Source organism: Orbicella faveolata, unplaced genomic scaffold, assembly GCF_042242905.1.
Source record: "Orbicella faveolata isolate gen_17 unplaced genomic scaffold, um_ofav_v1 contig_24, whole genome shotgun sequence".
NCBI classification, from domain to species: Eukaryota; Metazoa; Cnidaria; class Anthozoa; order Scleractinia; family Merulinidae; genus Orbicella; species Orbicella faveolata.
Window position 1 is genome coordinate 23,555,220 of NW_028301552.1, and position 12,776 is coordinate 23,567,995.

The following is a 12,776-nucleotide window of genomic DNA, read 5'->3' on the forward strand; positions in this document are numbered from 1 at the left end:
TAGAGGCTAATGACCAAGAGTGGTGGACATAGAATATTGAGACTGGTTATCTGAATGTTTTACTGTATTCAAAATTTAAAGTCCTTGCAAAAAAATATAATTTAAATCTGCAACACAGCCCCTTTAAATATTCCTCTCACTGAAAATTCTACCATAACCCATTTACTTTAACATCTGCATTTCTTTACTTATAGTGCAATTAATAATTTTTTTTTGAGTCAGTGATAAAAACCCTAAACAAACCTCTTCCATGTATATGAAAACATAAGCCATTTTCTGGCTTTTTTGTAGTAAAATCATCATAATATCCTCATGGTTCTTATAATAATACCACAGTAAGAACCATTTAATGTACAACCTTACAAATTTAAACAGAATACACAAAATATATGGCACTAGACTGTTGCACTTGCAAGGATGATCCATTATTGCTATGTATTTTGTACATTCTGTTCACACTGAGAAAGGTTGAGTTTAAATAACCCTCAGTGAGGTACAATTAAGTTTCTAATGAAACAAACAACTGTATTCCCAAACAAAACTCCAAGGAAGTTTACATAAAATATTCTTTGAATGTAATAGCTTTGTAGTCAATACTGAAGGCGTAATGAGTGCACAACAACATAAAAAGACAAAGAAGAGGTCTTCACCTCAATGAGGATCCTCCTGTCAACAACCACAAACAATGTTGATACTCATCTGTCCCATCCTTGTTTACATAACACAAAGAGCTTGACACTCTTAACTTAACTTTTAAGCCAACGTTTTGTGGTCATTCATGTATGCGAATGGCAGTTCAGAAAACTGACAAAATGTACTTGAATTAATGAATTCAGTATACTGGTACAAGATTTATTTCCTGTCGCGTGTGTAGGTGAAATATATATTTTATATGTTATTTTATTCCTATCATTCCTATCATTCCTATCATATATTTTTTTACTATTTTTCTGGACTATTTTAAAACAATTTTTTACCTTTTTTAAATCCATTATTTTGAAACAAAAAATAGCCAAAAAATAGTACAGAGTGCTGACCAAAACATACATGAGTTAGCTTTAAAATAGCTTTAAAATTGACATAACCAGGGTTAAAATAGCTTTGAAATTAAGCCTTTTATAATTAACAGGGTTAAAAATAGCTATAGAATAGAGCACATGAGAGCCACATTTAGCCATTGAACAATGAGATTTATGAAATGTGGCATGTGCAAAAATAGCAACATTATCTGTAATACAGGTACATATATAGCTAAGTCAAAGGTCCAGAATTATAAACAGTGACATTAATAAATTTGGCCCATTAAATTAAGAAGCAAATGGCAATTGAAACAATATAATAGCTAGCACCAATTGAAAATACAATGACTCAGCAACATTAACGTCGTCTTCCTTCGCTATCCTTTTTCTTCGTTGGGAAGGGAAAAAAGCTTGAATGGTGGCTCGCAGTCGCAGGTATGTGTCCTGTTCAAACATGAACAGTGCAGGTTTGTTTCTCCCATTTATTCAACCTTTTCCCGCTGTTTGGGCAGCCAACAACAACAAAATTCCGGCGCCCAAATCCCATACCTAGAGAAGAAATCAAAACAGAATGATTACAGACTTGAAACATTTCGCATGTAAACATCCCTCTTGAAAACCATAAAGTTTTATCGCATTTTTTTCGCGGAAGACATAAGTAGCCAAAAAATTGATTGACTCACCAGTTTGTAGAATTGCTGACCAGTATAGAAGGCGTAAAGTAAGTATTCCAGTGGAAAAGCACACCATAAATAAAAGGTAAACAAACGCGAAGCTGAAACGAATATTCAGTAATGGCGGAGATTTGAGAGTTGGTGCTCACTTTTCTGGAGCGCATATCCCATAATGCATTGCCCAAAAACCGGAAGCGGGAAACTCTTGATGCTTGTATAGGGGTATGCAAATCCACCAATCCGTGCCTTTTTTTCACCAAATCTGTTGATCAGCTAATATTTTTGTTCAAATCTGAAACCACAACCACATCTGGAAACAGAAGAGTAAAACTTCAAAGGTAAAGTGGTAAATGTGAATGCCGTTGTTAATTTTGCACAAATAGTAAAGAAGGCAACATGCTTAATGACTATAACACAGTACAATAATATTCCAATAACAGTCTCACAACTGAGTTTAAATTAGCTTTGTTCGAAAAAAGAAATAACTTGGATGAACTCATTAACATACTGACCAGGGCTGAAGAAAGATCTATGATCCAAATTTCATGTAGGACCCAAGATCCAAACATCAAGACAGGCACAATCCAGAATGCAGGCCAAAATTCACATCCAATCTACGATACACTGTGTTTTCAAAATCTGCAAGTCTGCTTGATTTACCACAAAAATCCACAATCTGTGTGCTTTTTAAGGCCAAATTCATTGATCCGAAAACCTATTCTCCCATCTCCTTAAGAACACACTAGACACGTAAAAAACACTCATTACTGATAACTTTGGTTCTACTTAATTTGCCTTCTGTATTAATAAAGAACAACTGTTGTATAAGAATTGGTCACTATTGGGTAGGAACAAAGTTTAGTTACCTGCAATAGAATCTGGCCGCTGTATATGCCGAGCGGTAGCATGGTGGCCCACATCATGAATGCTGTCACCATTGCACAAAAGCTGTCAGCTATGAATGATTGACTGGCAAAGAAAACAACAATAACCACTGTTACCATGGTCACTTCACCAAAATTGGCCAATTATATTTGAAAACACATGACCAATGAAATATTTTTAACTAATTAAAAAGCCATTTGAGCCAATGAGTATACAGAAAACATCATTGCAAAATAAAGACATTGTTTTGTTACCAAAATAGAATTGTGTAAAAATAGTCAGTTCTACAGTTTCTCCCTCCGGGAAACAACTAAGTTACTTCATTGGGTTCACCAGGTTATATCTGGGAGTTGTGGATAGTGAATTTTGATCCACTTTTTTAGCAAAGAAAAGAAAAACCATATAAAATTCAATGCAAGTTGGTTGTGACTGAAACAAAAAAAGTTTTAATTGTCATGGACTTCAAGCACTTACTTGTAATTTATCAAAGAATCAGTGATAATAACTAATGCAGCTCCAGCGACTCCCAAAAGAGCTATAGGGTTGAACCTCTGAACCAAAACTTTGCCCAAGAATGGTGAAAACCCACAGATGCTGCAAATCAAAGCATTGATCAATAGAAACCCAACATCACAGAGCAGTCATGACCAACAACTTTGGGACCATGGTGCAGGTTCAGCAACTCAAAGATAGCCTATACACAGCTGTCTGTTTGCTCAAGAAACATTGGTGGGAGGGAATCTTCCCAAAATATGTGGAAAACAACCTGCAGGGCTACAAATATTTTTTTCCTTGAAAGGACATGTGTCTCACTAAGACACCATCTTGGTCAGACAAAAGAAATTGTGGTTGGACATCACCAAAAAAAGTAAGATTTACTCACAGTAGATTCTTATTCATCCTTGTTGTAAAATAATTTACGATAAAAAAATTGTCTGGACATCATGTCTGACCACAGTTGGGATTTCATCAGACATGAGCAAAGTTTGCTCAGCCAATTTCCAATGACCAACTGTTATTTGCAGCCATGACCTTTCTGATTCATTTTCTCATTAGAGTTTTATCTGGACCTTACCTACCATTTTCAATTAGCGTTTTATCAACCTTCCCAATCTGATCTGACCTAATCTGTTGGAAAGGGTAATTGATATTTCCATGGAAATGATAAACAAACAACTGAATTGAATTGAATTTTGGATGAACTAGATCTGTTATGTAAAAGCTTGCAAACTGTGACCATAGTAAAGGCCACTGAATGTCTTGTGCAAAGATCACGTGCAGAGAGCAATTTCCTTTATTGCCTCCAGGAGTCATGTTAGATGTTGTCACACTGAACTGGTTTTCATGCACAAATGATTATGCAAGGAAAAGATTATCAAGGGAGAAGCACAGATGCACCTCTCTGATTTTCCTTGAGGAGAGTGGATGGCTGTACACAGGCAAACATGACATATCCCAATACTGACAGTTCAAGATATAATCATAGTTCCCCTCTACTAACTATGATATAATTTGACACAATCTTTTCTTTTTAATGCTAAAGACAGTTGTCTTCTAGTATGTGTGAAGTCTATTTCTTAGATTAAAGGGGCTGCCCAGGAGCATCAGCGCTAAAAATGAAATGGGGGACCAGATGAAGCACAGAAAACAATCTTTGACTTCAGCAGGAATCAAACCCACAATCTCCACAACAGGTCACCATTGCTTTACTTCCACTGTGCTACAGAACCATACAGGAACAGGGACAGGAACTTGGCAAAGTAGGAATTAAGGAGTAGTACATGTAACTTATATGTACTAACCTATGACCAAAGTCATTCACTGCATCCTGTAACCAATTTGATGATGCAGCTAAAATAATAAAATGTGGAAACGTGTCAGCCCATTATATATAAAGTAACATAAACCAGTTGAAATGCCAAGGTCTGCATTGGTATTAGGAGTAATCCAAATATTTGGGGACTGCAGCATAAATGTGTCATTTAAACATTTAAACAACAGGATATTTCTGTATTGTTTAGGATCTGCTTAAAATCAAAATTGAATCATGAAAGCTGCTCTGCTTTAATTACCTTTTGAGACTAGACTAAATGGCTTGTTTGTGACACCATAAGTCACAAGTAAATGTAACATTAATCCAACCACTGTGACTGGAAGAAGATTATCCCTAACAACAACACAACAAAAACAAGCTATGAAACATTTCATCACAGTATCACTAACTAAAGTTTATGTAAAAAAAAGTTCCATCCCTGGACGATTGATGATGGAGTTCATTAAATGCTATTTATTTTTGACATTAATACCATCTTTCAAGCTAATAGCAAACTAGTAGCTGTACTACATTAAGAAAAGTAAATGAATATGGTTCACAGAGCACATACTCCATACAATAATTCAGATCACCAAGCCTAACAAACAAACAAAATTTTGCATTGAGCTTATACATGTAGTTACTTATTTTAAGATATTCTGGTGTAAGTCACTTTTTCATCTTGTCCCACTCATGACAAAGCAGCAGAGAGCACCCTTCCTTGCACCCTAATCCCCATTCATGTGACTCAAAGGGCCCTAGTCAGCCACACCTCTGTTTTTGTTTACAAGCAAGACTTTGGCTATTGTATTATACTCGGGGCATGTCAAAATCACTGTGAAACTACTAACAATAATTAAACATACTTTCAGGAACACAACTTATGGTGAAGCAATCAGATTTTGCTTCACCATGCAATATCAATAATTTCAATTGCATTGAAAATGGCAGAGGCTGACTAAGGCCCTTTAAGATGAGAATTATCGTGTTTAAATAAAGTTTATCTATCTATCTATCTAATGGCAGTGGTCTACGAGAGGTGTTTGTTTGACTGCACTGTGGTTGGGAATGATCTGTCACTGAGTGCTGTCACTGCAGTGCAATGATTGGTGATTTGCAGGTAGTTGTGGTGAGGTGAGATAGAAATTAAAGGACACAATGCAAGGAAAGGTGCCTTAAATAAAAGCTTGAACACTGATCCCTGTTATCCTGAAGAGTAAATTCAAGCTGCTCACACACACACACTTTGATTTTATTTTATTACTGTACTCACGTCATAACTTCTGGGGGCATTAATAATCTTTCAGTGCTGGGAAATATAAAAAGCAAATTAAAGAAACATAGTAACTCTTTGTAAATCCAAGAAGAAGGGTTTGAAGAAGGTACTGAACAGTAAATACCCTTATTATATAGCTAGCTCCGCGAGCGGGCAAGATGAATCAAATCCTGCACTGTGATTGGCTACCCGAGCAGGCAAGATGGAGCTATCTTGCCCGCTCGGGACTACCCGCCGTGTCCCGCAAGAAAAATCTCCGTGAAAGCCATATAATAAATCCTTTATTGACCAAGCTTGTTCGGTCAAGATGGCTGGATATTGGCCTCGTTCTTTTTTGTGAGTTTATGGACCTCGACTCCATCTCAGTCCATAAACACGCAAAAAAGGAACTTGGCCAATATCCAGCCATCTTGACCTCACACTTGGCCAATAACCCTGACTTCTTTTGAAATACACTGAGAAAAAAGTGTACATTTAGTAAAACATACTGTATGTTCACAGCTCAACATTGTTTTTGCTTGTACAGTTGAGATGCCATTCTAATTGCTGATATCAGTTGCTATTATTAGTTATCTTTACCTTTCTTTTACTATAAACAAAGCTCCAAACATCACAAGAATAGTAGTTGTAAACACTGCCAACACCTCAAACCTCTCATACCTGTGGCACAAACCAATAACACAGTGAATAAAATTTGAATGTATAGGGTCTCAGAAAGGATCAAAGGTTGTGTTGTTAGTCTTAAGAACAGCAATAAGCCATGGGTTTATGCAGAGCAATACTTATTGACCAGAGTCTTAAATTTATGGACTTTGCTTTTGGTTCCACGTAACCTGTGTGACCATTTTCGTACCTCATTACATCATTTGTATATTGTTTCTATATTCTTCCATAATCTATTCAACTGTACACCATGCATGGAAAAATGTGGCTGATTGGTTAGAATTCCATTTCATGTAACATATAGGATCTTATTTTACACCCTCTCACCAGGATAACACAGATGTCTTCATGCCTTTGGACATGACACAAACATGACACATTCAAACCATACAACAACATGGAAGTCATCCTTACCCGAAGGAAAAGGTTGATGATGGTTTCTGAAGTGACACCCAGAGAGACAAAAGACAGGTTAAAAGACTACACAAAAGAGACAAACAGGAGAAAAATATTGAGCTATTAGCAGGCCTTACAAAAAGTGCCCTCCAGTCATCTGGGATAAGGGGATTTTCCTTCCGGGAAAGTAACTTTTCATTCTCACTTGTTCAATGAGCAAGAGATCAGGCAACCCGTCCACCAACTAAACCATTAAAAGGGCAAACTAAGACTTGTCCAGGGCAAAAAAAATTTGAGGGATTTTTGTCCTGGGGCAAGCTGGAATTCAAGTTTTTCTTGCCTTATATTAGTAAACACATTTGAACCTTCCCTAGTGCATGCCTTATACCTGTAAGCATATACTTAGCAACAGTCCCAGCCACATACAAAATATAACAATTAAGACCAAGTTTAACAGAGGACCAGGCAGGGGTGATACATGCCATCTCTCCTTTTTGGATGAAACTTTGCCAGATTGAAGGTACTACCCAACAACTCTAAAAGACAAAGTGGGCCAGCTTTGGGATTTTTCCCTTAGGAGTTAGACCCCCCCCCCCCCCCTGGTTTTTTGCCCAAAATCTCAAAAATGTCACTAAAATAAGCATCAAATTTAGACACCACTCCTGCTTACAGAATGCATTGAATGTTATTGATATTTTACACAAATATAGATTAGACCTATCTTAGTTCACACCAGGAGTTGCAAGTCATTTGAAGTGGCAGGTGCCAATCAAGGATTGTCATTTCCTACCCATGTCATGCAACATTGAGCTATAAGGCAAATTAGCTCAAATTCTGACTCATATATTGCTTAAATCCAACTTTCTAAATCAAAACTAATTTTACCACAGTTTAGAGTCACCCTTGGCCTGATGAAATTAAGAATAAAATTTTTGGCATCTGTTATTTTTTGGCAACAAAAGCTGTTCAAACAACATGACAAGAGACTAGTTTTAACAAAGAGACAAGGGCGAAATCTAAAAATATTAGACATTCTGTATTCAGTTTATTAAAATTATTTCTATGTTAATGTCGTTAACAAAGTCTTTGAATGTTATTTAGGGCAGTGGAAGCTCAATGAATGCAAAACCCTTGGCAATATCCCTTAACCCTCAGATGTACAAGGCGGGGGGGGGGGGGGGGGGTGAATACCATCCCCCAATAAGGTTTTTTTTCAAAATTTCGAGAAGACGATTTATTCTAAGGGGCTGAAACTTTCAGTAGCTGTGCATTCTTCCTTCACGAATATTTTGATATGTCAATTGTGTCCATCATCTTTGACGTTTCCATGGCAACTGCTAGTTTCATCTGGGTTTGGCCAAAAATCAACTTTTTTTGACATAATTCTGTATTTTTTTTCCAGTTTTCTTCATCAAATTCCAGAAATTCACCAGTTTGTACATTTCATAAGTATTCTGGCTTGATTTTGTATCAATTTCCGTTATTTTTTTACTTTTTGAGAAAAAAGTAAAATCCAAGATGGCGGATCCAAGATGGCGGTCAAATGATGTCATTTGGCAACCAACATATATGGTATCATTTTGTAGACCAAGCTCAGGGCTATCTAATTAATGTAAATTTATTTCACTGGCCCTAAACAGAGAGAAAGCCCAAAGGGGTTCCATCCACTTCCCCCTTGCACCACGGTGGGCACAAAACACCTAAATTCTATTCGTAAAATCTAAATATGGGAATGAATGGTCATGATATTAAAATTCTGAAACATTGACTAGTTAGAGGAGAGTTTTTCTGGGCATATCTTACTTTTTAGATTACTCTTGAAACCCTGCCCGATTATCACGGACAGGTTACATGCTTGATGTTGCAATTGATTATTGTCAACTATTACTTTACAGTCAGCATACAAACTCATCAATCCTGACAAGTATTATTCGCTGAAATTATTGTTTGCCCTCATATATCAACTCTTGAGCTCACCCAATGAATATCCATTTCATGCGAATCGAGTTAAAAAACATCTTTGACTTTTTTTACCTTGCTGCATCAGCTGGCAAGTAAATCTTAATTGATGTAAAAATAAACATTGTGGATATAACTTTGAAAGCACGGGAACAATAACCAAAGACCTTTGTCAGCGGTAAATAACATCACCAAGTGGTTATTAATAGTTTGTTGGTATTATTATTAATTATTTTTATTTATATTTATTGTTGTTATTATTTATCATTAATAGTTTGTTGTTATTATTATTTATTAAATATTCCTTTATATAATTACCTGTAAAGCAAACATGTTCATTGTTGTACATATGTCCAGAGAAGTCAAAGAGCCCTTTAATTGTAGGTCAGTGCGCAAGAGATTTAATCTCTATTTATAGATGTGCACACTCCAATGTTAAGAATGGCTTCGATATTTTGCTCAATTGTAACTTTTTTTTGAAAGAAAAGCGCAACAATACGTACCGGATGTCACCTTTCTTCCCATCTCATCCTCTCACTTCCCAGCTAAGCTAAGTGCATATGCACAATAAACTTGACTTACTTACTTACTTATTTACCAGCCTTAAAGAGTGCACAGGCATTAAGATCATCAGATATGATTTCAGTGATCCACAGGCTGGAAAGGATGTCTGTGACAGATGAATTGCCACAGTGAAGAGCCATGTACCTCGTAGCATAAATGAAGGCGACGACATCAAAAATGTTAGTGATACCCTATGGTGGGTTAAAGGGTGCCAGGCAGATCAATAATATTATTAAGACTTAAGAGTCAGGCTGGGCCATGAAGCACACAATGTCTGGGATCCTGTCTCTAAAATTTTTTAGGTTTGAGAATATAGAAGGCTTATGATGAGGGTCCTGGTAAACGTTTCACACCTGCACAACGAGGAATGGATTTAAAAGACCTCAAGGGCCTACAGACTTGTGCGTAGAGCAGCCCTTAAATGTACTGTGCATGAGAGAGACTGCTACTTTTAGATCCAGGAGTTTGACAAGTGTCAGCTCCAACAGCCTCAGTCTAGGCATAGTTAATAGAAGGGGATTATTATAATACTCAACAAAGTTCTTTGTTGTATGTTTTTGTTCTCTTTTTTGGCCTTGAACTTGCACAAAACACAATTGTTGTGTACTACTGACCGAGGAACTCACCAATAGAAACATTTTGGTTATGTAATTCATGCATAGTGCATGAGCACAAAAAATTGTGCATGGTCGTGGACCTTCCAACACAAATCTTGGCATCTTTGTTTGCTCCTTTGATGTTTGCTGGGCTTCATAACCATTCCCCTCAATTAACTATGGTCTAGGACCTCGCAGTCTATTGAAGAAGAGTCCCAAGTTGTCAAAGCTACGAGAGTGTATTCCTCCTACCCTGAGGAGGGATTCACAAAAACATACCAATATTTTGCAGTCTGCAGAAGCACATGGATCAGCGGGTAAACACCTAATGAGGTTAGAGAAAGAAACGGCATAGACAGCGTGAAAATAAAATGGGTTGAAATCCCAAGCATCCTTTAGTGATCATGATCCACATGAGAAATCTCAAAGGGATGGGTCTGAGGAACCCGCTTTTCTGAGAAAGTGAAAAGAACATTCCTGGAAGGTGAGGAGACAGGGCGAAAATGTAGTGGATGAGTGCAGTAAGATGAGACTCTGCAAGACAGCAGTGGCAGGAAAATGTCCAGGAAAGAAGAGTAGCTTGCTGCAGACCAAATAGCCCAGTACTTTTGCAGGTTGTCTGTGATGTACAGAAGTGGCCAACTCACCATACACCAGGCTGATCTGAGTCCTTCTCAAGATTAAGCAGAAGAGATCTTGACCAGGCTTGCAGTAGGAAAACAGTACTACTTCCCAGCTACTTAATCATCCACCATGTAGAATACGTAACACAGGAATAGAATAGAGTGTAGAATATGTAACACAGGAGGTTACTGAGCAGAAAAGAAAACGATAGCCGAGAGCCACTCAAGCTTCTTGAGTGCCTAGAAAAATTCAAAAAGTTCAACAAGAGCCAAACCTTACTAAACCTAAGGCACTGGTGCCGTGTATGTTGTCTTGTGTGCTCGCTTGGACCTTAGGTTTTTCAGGTCTTCTCAAGGCTCAATTTTTTCTCAGAATTGCAATTTTTTTTCACACATCTTCTTACTCGCAGATATGCGATTATTTATAATATTTTGTGCTAGCATCTTTGAGGTATAAAATTTATCTGCAGCTAATTCAGTATAGTAACTTTCAGAAGAAAAATGCTAGCTGAAGCTCAGTCTTACAGTGCAAGTATTATATACGTGTTTACCAAGATTTACTTGCATGCCTAATGCAGCAAAATCAATATCTCAAGGGTTTTTTGAACTCGAAATGGGGGCAAACAATAGTTTCAGCAAAGAATACTTCTCAGGATTGATGAGTATGTATGCCAAATGTAAAGTAAGAGTTCACAATAATCAATTGCAAGATCAAGTATTAATAACTACTTAATAACCGAGAGTGAGGTCGTTACGGGAAAATCTCAAACTGAGGTCAATACGGTAGGCCGAAGTTTGAGATTTTCCCGTAACGACCGAATGGTCAAGGTTATTAAGTTGTTTATTATATGGCTCACGAATTAAAGAAAAAAAAATTATTCAAGCGGAAGTTGTCAATGTACATCCGGTGATGCGCGCATTTACCGATTCATTCATTGTCTCAAACCCAGGGCAAAACTACACAGTCAGCGAACTTCACTACTGTAATTCTTTACGGGAAAAATGATTGTCACAGCCCTCAAAAAGGTATTTTAGTATTGTGGAGCCACAACTTGATGAGGGAGTTTTTCCAACTTTTGTGGCGAAACGTCAACGCATATAGAAAAGACAGAAAGTGCTTCAAAATGGTCCAAACCAACGGTCTTTCGGTGAAAGAAAATACTAATGCTTCAGAATGCACTGCTCAGAATAACTCGATCTTCGCATTCGCTTTCGACAACATATCTTGGCCTTCTTAATTCTGGGACTTATGAATGAACTTTTCAAGCCTTGCGAGCGTCTAAAACCTCCTACAGGTATCAGAAACACTGCTACCGACAGAAACCGCCCGATTGTTTACACCTGATGATCCTGGAAGCTGATTTTCACTTGCTTGTGTTGAAGCGAGGGAATCTATTTGATGAGAACTGAAACGGAGTTCAATATTTTGGTAATTATTGTGACTAAGATGATAACTTATAAGTTTCTTTGTGGTTTTCTGCTCAGGATACGTGACACATCTGCCTATGGTGTTTTTCACTTAGCGATTTTAGCTTTACTCGACACTCAGCAAACTTTGATTGTTTTTCACTAGTGCTCGCCAAGGTTACCGGTAAGTCAAAAACAACTACTATGTAAATTTTATTAAGGAAAAATTCCTAAACTTTTAGCTACTTGGAATTAAATTTACTTCTCTTACTGTTTTTAATCGGCTTTCATCGTTTCAATGCGCTTGAATTTTCCAAGCCGGGCTCTTCCTAATTTGCATAATCTGTAATCGGCCCGTGGGCATTACAGCTGCATAATGACCGCTCAGATCTCGCTTTCAGCTAATCAGAGTGCGTGTTATATCGGCCACAAGCTTTAAGAATTTAAGTCTTAGAATTTAAACATCATGGCCATTCATTCCCATATTTAGATCGTACAAATAGAATTTAGGTGTTTTGCACTGTTACTTAACCCGCGGACATGCAAGCTAACTCTTACCCCCACCGTGGTACAAGGGGGAAGTGTTAAGGCACAGCGAAACAAATTTACATTGATTAGATAGCCCTGAACTTGGTCTAAAAAATGATACCATAATCATTGGTTGTGACATCATATGGTGTCAAATGAAGTCTTTGACCTGCCACCTTCGATCCGCCATCTTGGATTTTACTTTTTTCTTAAAAAGTCAAAAAATAACAGAAATTAATACAAAATCAAGCCAGAATACTAATGAAATGTACAAATTGGTAAATTTCTAGAATTTGAAAAAAAATACAGAATTATGTCAAAGAAAGTTGATTTTTAGCCAAACCCACATGAAACTAGCGGTTGCCATGAAAAC

General features: G+C 37.2%; 1 protein-coding gene across 1 annotated transcript in view; it reads right to left on the reverse strand.

The window, feature by feature from the left end:
* Positions 1 to 12,776, reverse strand: part of LOC110061368 (zinc transporter 6-like) — a 28,130-nt gene that overhangs the window by 7,309 nt on the left and 8,045 nt on the right. Inside the window, exons 6-12 of the mRNA XM_089291533.1 lie at positions 6,745 to 6,810; positions 6,247 to 6,327; positions 5,665 to 5,700; positions 4,651 to 4,745; positions 4,381 to 4,429; positions 3,053 to 3,172; positions 2,560 to 2,662 (exon numbers count right to left, since the gene is read on the reverse strand). Of these exons, the coding sequence (XP_089147659.1) occupies positions 2,560 to 2,662; positions 3,053 to 3,172; positions 4,381 to 4,429; positions 4,651 to 4,745; positions 5,665 to 5,700; positions 6,247 to 6,327; positions 6,745 to 6,810 (550 nt within the window). The remainder of the gene's footprint in view (positions 1 to 2,559; positions 2,663 to 3,052; positions 3,173 to 4,380; positions 4,430 to 4,650; positions 4,746 to 5,664; positions 5,701 to 6,246; positions 6,328 to 6,744; positions 6,811 to 12,776) is intronic.